Source organism: Megascapheus bottae, chromosome 1, assembly GCF_031878675.1.
Source record: "Megascapheus bottae isolate mThoBot1 chromosome 1, mThoBot2.hap1, whole genome shotgun sequence".
In the NCBI taxonomy this organism is placed as follows: Eukaryota; Metazoa; Chordata; class Mammalia; order Rodentia; family Geomyidae; genus Megascapheus; species Megascapheus bottae.
Window position 1 is genome coordinate 20957106 of NC_143509.1, and position 9768 is coordinate 20966873.

At 47.7% G+C, this 9768-nt stretch overlaps 1 protein-coding gene across 1 annotated transcript; it reads right to left on the reverse strand.

The window, feature by feature from the left end:
• Positions 1 to 3135: 3135 nt before the first annotated feature.
• Positions 3136 to 3597, reverse strand: LOC150068487 (tripartite motif-containing protein 43-like). The gene has a single exon (XM_090328661.1). The coding sequence runs from the start codon at positions 3595 to 3597 to the stop codon at positions 3136 to 3138; it is 462 nt and encodes a 153-aa protein (XP_090184787.1).
• Positions 3598 to 9768: the final 6171 nt, after the last annotated feature.

Consider the following 9768-nt stretch of genomic DNA (forward strand, 5'->3'; position numbering starts at 1 on the left):
AAAAAAAAGAGACATGACAACCCAAATGCTTGTGTGGATGTGGAGAAAGAGAAACCCTACTGCACTGCTCCTGGAACTGGAAACTAGTTCAGCCACTCTGGAGGGCAGTTTGGAGGTTTCTCAAAAAACTAGAAATAGACCTTCCCTATGATCCTGCCATACCACTCCTGGATAACTACCCTGAGCAACATGAGCCAGGATATGATAAGGACACCTGCTCAGCCATGTTCATCTCTGAAGTATTCACAATAACCAAGCCATGGAAAAAAAAACCCAGTTGCCCCGATAGAGATAAATGGATGCGAAAAATGCTACATATATACAATGGAATTCTCCATAGCCAGGAGACAAGATAAAATAATGGCATTCACTGGGAAGTGGATAAAACTAGAACAAATGATATTGAGTGAGATAAGTCAAGACCAAAGGAACAAAAGGAGCATGGTCTCTTTGATATGGATCTAATATCAAACACTACAATGATGATTCAATACTAGGGTACCAAAGGTTATTGACATGTTCTCAGAGATATAAACATGAATACATAGACATAAAATCTATGATGGGTCCTGGCTCAGTGGCTCACACCTGAAATGCTAGCTACTCAGGTGGGTGAGATTTGAGGATGAAGGTTCAAAGCCAGCCGGGCACAAAAGAGCCTGAAGTTCTTTTTTTTCATATAATTTTTATTGTAATTAATAGAAGGGTTACATTATATTTGTCAGACAGAAGGTACATTAAGTCACATACATTGATGTCCTTTCTCATGTCTTGGTCCCCATTTCCCTCCCCCCACCCCCATCCCTCATCTGTTTTCCCACCTTCCCTATCGAATTTCAAATAACCAAATACAAATATATCTAATATATCAGATAATAAAGTAAGATACTGTAACAATATGAGATAATCAAGGGACAGCAAAAGAGATGAGAGATAACATAGTACATTAAGGATGACAATCACTCATTATATGGCTTTTGGTTCTATATCCTGGAGGTCCTTTCATTTAGCGTCATACTATATGGCCTTATGTATCTAGGTTTTGCTCTATTGCAAATCTCGCTAGGAGAGACCAAGGTTTCTACTGGTTATGACAAATGAGGGAAACCATTGAGCCTATCTTCCTTTGAGTCTGGCTTACTTCACTTAATATGATTTTTTCTAAGTCTTTCCATTTCCTAACAAATGGGGCAATGTCATTCTTTCTGACAGCAGCATAGAATTCCATTGTGTACAAATACCACATCTTGTTGATCCACTCATCAACTGAGGGACATCTGGGTTGGTTCCCTATCTTTGCTATGGTAAATAGTGCTGCAATGAACATTGTTGTGCTAGTTCCACTTGGAGACTTTTCAATATTTCCATTGGCACTGCTTTGAATTGCACTAAAATAATTGAGAAGCATAGCTTAATTGACCCCTAGCCAGTAAGGGGACTTCCACTTGGCATACCAGAAAATAGAATGGGAGACTCTACCTTCAACAGGGGACCGAGAAGGGGTCGCCAGATCGGCTCTGTCCAGGCCAGACTAAAGGATCGATTTGCAAAGGTGACACTGTTTCTGGAGCATGTGCCCTCCGCCTGAGGGAAGCCCTAGAGTACTGTGCCTTTTATAGAAGGAGGGGCTAGGGCTAGGGGAGGGCGTTGCGCCTATGAGCCTGGGGCTAAGTCCCAGACCAACAATTTGCACATCATTCCTAGGGGCAGGGTGTAACAAGTGCAGGAACACCCAAACTTTCTTCAGCTTGCCACTCTTAAGATTGCTTCCTCCTACCAGACCCGAAATCCTTCAGTTCAACAGTTGGCTGGGTTTATCCTGTGCTCAGGTCCTGGGAGCAGGGCTGGCAGAGCAGGCCCTCGTCCTCACAGAACATCTGCTTGATCTCTCCATGGGTCAGGAAAATGAGGAGGCTGGCCTTCCACACCAGGAAGACCACACTGGTTATCACCATGTTGGATCTCGGCGCTCCTTCCAGGCAGGGCAATATAAGAGGCCTGGTGGAAAATGTACAGGAAGGACTCGCAGATACTCCACTTGCAACCTTTGGGAATGTGGTCTAAAGACTCCTGGGAGGTCGGCAAGGGGGACCGCCGACCAGCCAGAAGACCGGACCCGGGACGGGTGCCAATAACACCCATGGCCTGGCCTAAGGGCCCCGAGCTTGTCCTGGTGAGGTGGCTTCCCCTCGGCCCACCGGGAAACCAGAAGGGCAGACCCCAACTTCACCAGAGGCGGACCTGCCCCGCTCCCCCGGCTCTGGAGAGTCTGGGGATGGGCCCTTTCCTTAGGCCAACGGGGCGCCTCTGGAAATGAAAGGCCTGACGGGGAAGTGGATGGAGCCGGTGGGGTATCTCCAGAGAAGGCAATTCCTAGCCAAGTTCAAGAAAGTCGCTGTTCCATTGTCGAGATCCAGAAAGACCCCACCCGCCCCAGAGACTCCTCTAGGTAGTGATGGCGCAGAGGGGAAGTGCTAAAGAGGCCTCCCCGGTCGGAGCCTTTGGCCCAGAAGCGGACGAAAAGGTCGGGGTCGGAGGCACTTGGAGGGAATCCTGCCGGATTCCCGAAGACTCCCACCGCCCAGGAGGAAGAGTCGTCTGGGCTGAACTCCCAGCAGTGTTGGCCGGAGCTGAAGACCTGGACGCCGAGCGCCACATGGTGGCTGGGCTCTTCCTCCCCGGAAGCTGCGCGTTCCTGGGCGGGTCTCGAGCTTCCCGGGTGATCCAGGGGCCGAAGCCCACCTCCACTCGGTACGGGCTGAGGCGCTCCACCAGCCGGGGGATGCTAGGTGGGGCGAGCAATGGCTCCAGGTGCTGGGGCAGGAAGAGCAAGGCGAGCTCACACCGCTCCAGGGCGTCTCTGAAGTCCTGGAGGAGCTCCACATCCGGCTTCTGGTAGGCCCGCACCAGCTCCTGGTACATGCTCCAGAGGTGACCTTGTGTCTGGAGCAAGTGCCCCTCCATAGTCTGGAGCTGTGCTGAAGTCCTTCCAAGGTCAGGAAGCATTTCTTCTGCTAATTGCCTTTCACCCTCCTGGAGTCCTAGGAGGCCCGGGGTGGCATAAAATGCCTGGGTAATCGTTAGGTGCAGGTGCATAAACCAAACCCAACGGGGCCGTGGTCTCCTTCTGCTCCTCTATGTTCCTTGGGTCTCCTCTTTCTTCTCCCACAAAGTCTCCATGCGCTGTAGGAGGGCCTCCCGTCTGTCGGCGGCTACACTGTCCACCCACTGGTGCCTGTGCACCCTGTGCTCCAGGGCCTGGGAGCAGAGGCGGCCGTCCTCCTCACAGAACATGTGCTTGGTCTCGCCGTGGGTCCCACACTTGTGCTCCTGGGAGCTCAGGAACCCGCGGAGGCTGGCCTTGCGCACCAAGAAGACCACACTGCTCAGCACCACGTTGGATCTCGGCTCTCCTTGCTGGGAGGGCTCCCTGCAGGCAGGGCACCTGGCCGGAGCCGTGGTTTCTTCCCAGGCCAGGCGGAGACACGGGCGACAGAACGAGTGGCCGCATTTGATGGTGACCGGGTCCATCAGGGTGTCCAGGCAGATGGGGCACCTCACCTCCTCCTGGAAGGCTCGGGCCAGCTCAGCTTCCATCTTCGCCCTTTAAAGAGCACGGAGAACGCCCGAGAGCAGGTTCTCCCGCTGGGATCCTCAGCACGCACCGCACGGGTAGGCCAGTTCGGAGCGCCGGCCGGCGGTACCTGTGGCTGCAGCAGGATCTTCTCCACACAGGGAGGCCAGGGCGCTTCGCGCGGCCTTTTATAGACCCGGGGCAGGGGTGGAGCTAGGGCGGCACATTGCGCCTACACGCCCGTGCCAGAGGGTCACGCCACCTGCCCGCGTATCCATGCAGGGGGCCAGGTGACCAGTGCGGGCAGGCCCCGCCCCTCCGCCACCTGCACCCTCTGGGAATGTGGTCTAACCAGTTCCTCCCTCCAGGACTGGCGCCCTCCCTCCTGTACAGCTGCGGGATGGGTTAATTCCCCTCAGAAAGACTTTCTCCCACAACCATCTGCTGGTGGGTAGAGGGAGGGGCCACAGAACCCCAGGCCAAGGGTGAACCAAGTAGCCAGGGACACGCGAGGGATCCCATGTGCGAATGCAAAGAAATTGGAGGAGGTGGAGAGAGGGGTGTATGGCTAGGGGAGTAGAGAGGGCCAGGAAGCCCGAGAAAGCAAGAGGAGGGATTTGGGGAGGGTGGGTGTGGAGCACATGAAGTCCCAGGCCCTCTCCTCCGGCCGGAGGTACCCAAACACCTCAATTGTTCGGTCAGCTGTCCGTCTCGGTTCCCTCCCAGGCCTCTGTGGATGATGACAACCACAAACCACTTCGGTTCCCACTGGGAACCCAAGGGGGGACGCCAAGGGGAACCGCAGACCACCCAAGAGACTCGACCCGTGACAGGGCCTACGGAGACCCGTGGCCTGGCCTCAGGGCCCCGAGCTTGTCCTGGTGGGGTGGCTTCTCCTCGGCCCACCGGGAAACCAGGAGGGCAGACCCCAACTGCACCAGAGGCAGACCTGCCCAGCTCCCCCGGCTCTGGAGAGTCCTGGAGAGTCTGGGGTTGGGCTCTTTCCTTAGGGCAATGGAGCGCCTCTGGAAATGAAAGGCCTGACCGGGAAGTGGATGGAGCCGGTGGGGTATCTCCAGAGAAGGCAATTCCTAGCCACGTTCAAGAAAGTCCCCGTTCCATTGTCAAGATCCAGAAAGACCCCCACCAGCCCCAGAGACTCCTCTAGGTAGTGATGGCACAGAGGGGAAGTGGTAAAGAGGCCTCCTGGGTTGGAGCCCAGAAGAGGACAAAAAGTTTGGGGTTGGAGGTACTTGGAGGGAATCCTGCCGGATTCCCGCAGATTCCTACAGCCCAGGAGGAAGATTCGTCTGGGCTGAGCTCCCAGTACTGTTTGGCTGCCCTGGAGACCTGGCGCTGAGCTTTAGTTATGTTTGTCCTCATCCTAAATATGTTCATCCATACTCTTCTGATTGATGGAAGGAAGGGGAAAGCATTGAAACTGACATATCAAGATGGTGCTAAGGCAACTCTGACACTCCCTGGAATACCTTTTGTGTTTTTCCTAATGTTCTGTCTCTGCTGCCTGGTGTATTTCTGATATAAGTTGGGTTCATCTTTGTTCTAATCATGCTGTCCTGGAACCATTGTAATTCCTACGTTATCTTTATCCTCAATTTTTTGTAAGAATTTGTGTATTAGTGATTTCCACTCCTCTTTCCGTATGTTCAAACATAAAACTAGTCAGCTCTTCTTAATGCAAAGCTAACAGTGTAGCAGGTTTGCAAATAATCATATTTGCCTCATAGAGGCTTACTTTTTGGAAAGATTTACTGATACTTTCTTTCTTCTTAATTGTGTATGTTTGAATCTGTAAGGTTTTAAGGAAGAATAGGGAATTCTTGATTTTGGAATCAACAAAGGCACCAGTAGTCAGCAACACCAAGCTGGGAGCCTTTTTCTATTTTGGTAATGTTGGAGGTGAGTTTTCTAAGGCGCCACTAACCTTTGGCCAATAATATTTTCAAAACACATAAAAAAGCAGCCTGACACTATTTTTTTGGTATAAAATCAAGTATCATTTACCCTAAATATACCTAAAAATAATAGTAACTATAGCCTGAATTTATTATAATTTGTCTGAAGTACCAACAAGTATGAATTTTTTAGAATATAGCTTTAATTTTGACAGATGGAAGATGGCGCCGAGACAATAGGGATGCTGCCTAGCTCTCTCTCACAAAAAGAGAGAACCAGGGAGTCCCACGAGCCAACTACCTTAAGAAATCCACAACAACAAACTCAAAAAGCAATGGAGAAGGACTCAAACCGGAAAAGAAATCCAGATAAAGCTCACATCCAACTTTCTCAAAGAATTCGGAATGCGAGGACCCTCTCCCACCCCTCGCTGCTGGCTCCAAGCCGCCAAAAGCAGCAGCGGGCAGCCCCGACCGCTGCAGAAACCACCATAGGACCGGGCCAGCGAGCCTCAGAAGCAGCGGAACCCAGACAGCAAGCAGGGGAACACAGGCAGTGGAGGAGACCCGAGGGGAGTGAAAGACTCCCCAACACTGTGGAACACCCACAGATGGAACCCACAGGCGTGAGTAACACAGTGGGTCCCCAAACCCATCGGGAAAGCGGAGCTGGTTCCAAGCAATAGAATTTAACTCAGACCCCTCCACCCCACCTGAGAAAGATTGGCAGGAGCAAGGGGGCAAGGAATTTAGAATCCTGTCCCTTCCCTCAACAGCCCCCTCCCTCAGGCCATTGACTGGAGACTGACAGATAGGCAGCTCTAAGACCCAGCACCCACCATGGGAGGCGGAGCTGTCCCAACTCCCACCCGCCCAACAGGCTCAACTCCCAGCCCTCTGACTGGAGAATGACAGGCGGGCTACACTAAGACTCAGCAACCCACCAAGGGAAGCAGAGCTGTCCCAGCTCCCACCCACCCAACAGGTTGTATTGGTGGTTGTATTAGACTGGTCTGTGAGTGCACAAAAAGAAAGAGTGATAACAACAATCAAAAATTGTGAACATCTAGTGTCTACCAACTACAGAGGTCTAGGTTGGTTATATCTGAGAAAGTATAATCGTGTGTAGTATTAATCTTGCTCTCATTTTCAAATGGGCAGAACAAGAAACTCAAGAAAAATGTCAAAACAAGGAATAACATCCCCCACCCAATGTAAACAGACAATGGAACAGTCACTAGCAAACCTAGAGGAGAGTCTTCCAAGTGATATACAAATGCAATTGATAAACAACATTAATGAAAAATGTGAAAATATAAAGAAAGAGATAAGGGAGGAAGCCATAGCTAAACAAGAGAAAACCATAAAGAAGGTGATAAGTGAAAAGGAAGAAGCCATAAAGGAGGCCATAATAAAGGTTTTTCAAAGAAAAATGGATGGATTTATAGAATCCACAAATACAAAGGTGACCGAACTCCAGCAAATGTCCGAAGAAAATAAAGCTACTGAGCTAATCACTCACATGGAAATCAAGGAGCTAAAGAAATCCATACATGATCTAAAAGAAGAGATGCAAGGCATCAAACATGAGCTATTAGAAGCAAGGGAGATGAAAAATAACGTACACAGCTTTGATAGTAGGTTAGACAATGCAGAAGAGAGATTTTCCGGGGCTGAAGATAATTTAGTTGTTATAGAGAAAGAACAGAAAATGAGTCAATCCAAATCTAGGAAATAGGAGAGAGCGCTTCGGGAGGTCCAAGATACAATTAGGAAGCCTAATTTAAGGCTAATTGGTACTGAGGAGGGTCTGGAGAAAGAGGTAAATGGTATTGGAAATATACTTCAGGAAATCATCTCAGAGAATTTCCCAAATATCCAGAAGGGCAGGCCCATCTAGACACAAGAAGCTTTTAGAACCCCAAACAGACCTGACCACATTGTAATCCGAACTGGATCAATAGAGACCAAAGAAAGGATCCTAAAGGCAGGCAGGGAAAAGGGATCAATAACCTATAGAGGCAAACCAATAAGAATAACCCCAGGGCCAGGAGTTTGGCCTAGTGGTTAAAGTGCTTGCCTAGCATGCATGAAGACCCAGGTTCGATTCCTCGGTACCACATACATAGAAAAAAGCCAGAAGTGGTGCTGAGGCTCAAGTGGTAGAGCTGTAGCCTTGAGAAAATCCAAGGACAGTGCTCAGGCCCTGAGCTCAAGCCCAGGACTGGCAAAAAAAAAAAGAATAACCCCAGATTTCTCAGCAGAGACCATGCAAGCAAGAAGTGACTGGAAGCATATCTGTCATGCCCTGAAGTCAAATAACTACCAACCAAGAATACTGTACCAGCTAAGCTCTCATTCATAACTGAGGGAACAATAAAAACATTCCATTCCAGGGAAAAGCTGCAACAATATGTAGCAACAAAACCAACACTACAGAAAATTCTGAAAGATGTTCTACATATAGAAAACCAAAATAAATGCAATATAGGAGAAAGAAATGGCACCTTAACATCATACCATCTAAGGACCACAAGAACTATCAAGACACAGGCCCTAATAAAAGCTTTTAAAAATGGCAGGAACTCGTAAATACCTCTCAATCCTAACTCTCAATATCAATGGACTTAACTCTCCAATTAAACATCATACTCTGTCTAGTTGGATCAAAAAGCAAGATCCATTGTTCTGCTGTCTTCAAGAGACACATCTTACCCCCCCAAAATCCAAAAATCTTTTGAAAATGAGAGGCTAGAATAAACTCTATCAAGCTAACGGCCCCCATAAACAGGCTGGAGTTGCCATCCTCATATCAGATAAAATAGACTTCAAACCAAAATTAGTACGAAAAGACAAAGAAGGTTACTACATACTACTAAAGGGATCTTTCCTCCAGGAAGACATAACGATCCTAAATATTTACACATCCAATCCCGGAGCTCCAAACTTCATCAAGCCAACCTTACTTACACTGAAACCATACATAGATCAAAACACAGTGATTGTTGGTGACTTTAACACACCACCCTTACCTATGGACAGACCAACAAGGCAAAAACTCAACAGAGAAACCTTAGAACTGAACAACTATATAGACCAACTAGATCTAACAGACATCTGCAGAATATTCCACCCAGCAACAACACAATAAACGTTTTTCTCAGCAGCACATGGAACATTTTCCAAAATAGACCACATCTTAGGCCATAAAACAAACCTGGACAGATTCAGAAACACTGAAATTATTCATTGCACGCTCTCAGACTACAAAGGCATCAAATTGGAACTGAACACACATCTCCACCAACGAAAACCCTGTAACTCATGGAGACTGAACAACACATTGTTGAATCACCAATGGGTCTTCGCAGAGATCAGAACAGAAATCCAATATTTTATGAAATTTAACAATAAGGAGCACACAAAATACCAATTCCTTTGGGACAAGGCAAAGGCAGTACTCAGAGGAAAATTTATAGCGCTGAGTGCCTACAACAACAAGTTGGAAAAATCACAAACCAACAAGTTAATGTCTCACCTTAAGCTCCTGGAAAAAGAGCAACAAACCAACCCTAATCCCAGTAGAAGAAAGCAAATTATTAAAATCAAAGCAGAATTAAATGATTTGGAGTCCAAAACACTATAGAAAGACTCAACAAGAGAAGGAGTTGGTTCTTTGAAAGAATTAACAAAATTGACAAACCCTTAGCAAATCTTACCAAAAAAAGAAGAGAGCATACCGAAATAAACAAAATCACAGACGAAAATGGTAATGTCACGACAGAAATTACCAAGATCCAGAATATCATGAGGGAATACTTCTCAAACCTTTATGTCAACAAATTTGAGAATCTAGAAGAAATGGATGAATTCCTAGGCAATATTAACATACCCACACTGAACCAAGAGGAACTAACCCAACACAACAGGCCTATTTCAAGCTCTGAAATAGAAATGGCAATAAGAGAGCTTCCACCTAAGAAAAGCCCAGGGACAGATGGATTCACAGTTGAATTCTATAAGGCCTTCAAAGCAGAGCTCACACCAATACTCCTCAAGCTCTTCAATGAAATTGAAAATGAAGGTTCTTTACCTAACTCATTCTATGAAGCCAGTATAACCTTCATCCCCAAACCAGATAGAGATTCATCAAAGAAAGAGAACTATAGACCTGTTTCTTGGATGAACATCGATGCAAAACTTCTCAACAAAATACTGGCCAATGGTCTACAACAACTCATCAAAAAAATTATACACTATGATCAAACAGGATTCATC

Excerpts from the sequence above, each read along its gene's own strand:
- LOC150068487 (XM_090328661.1), bottom strand. The coding sequence starts at position 3,597 with ATGGAAGCTGAGCTGGCCCGAGCCTTCCAGGAGGAGGTGAGGTGCCCC.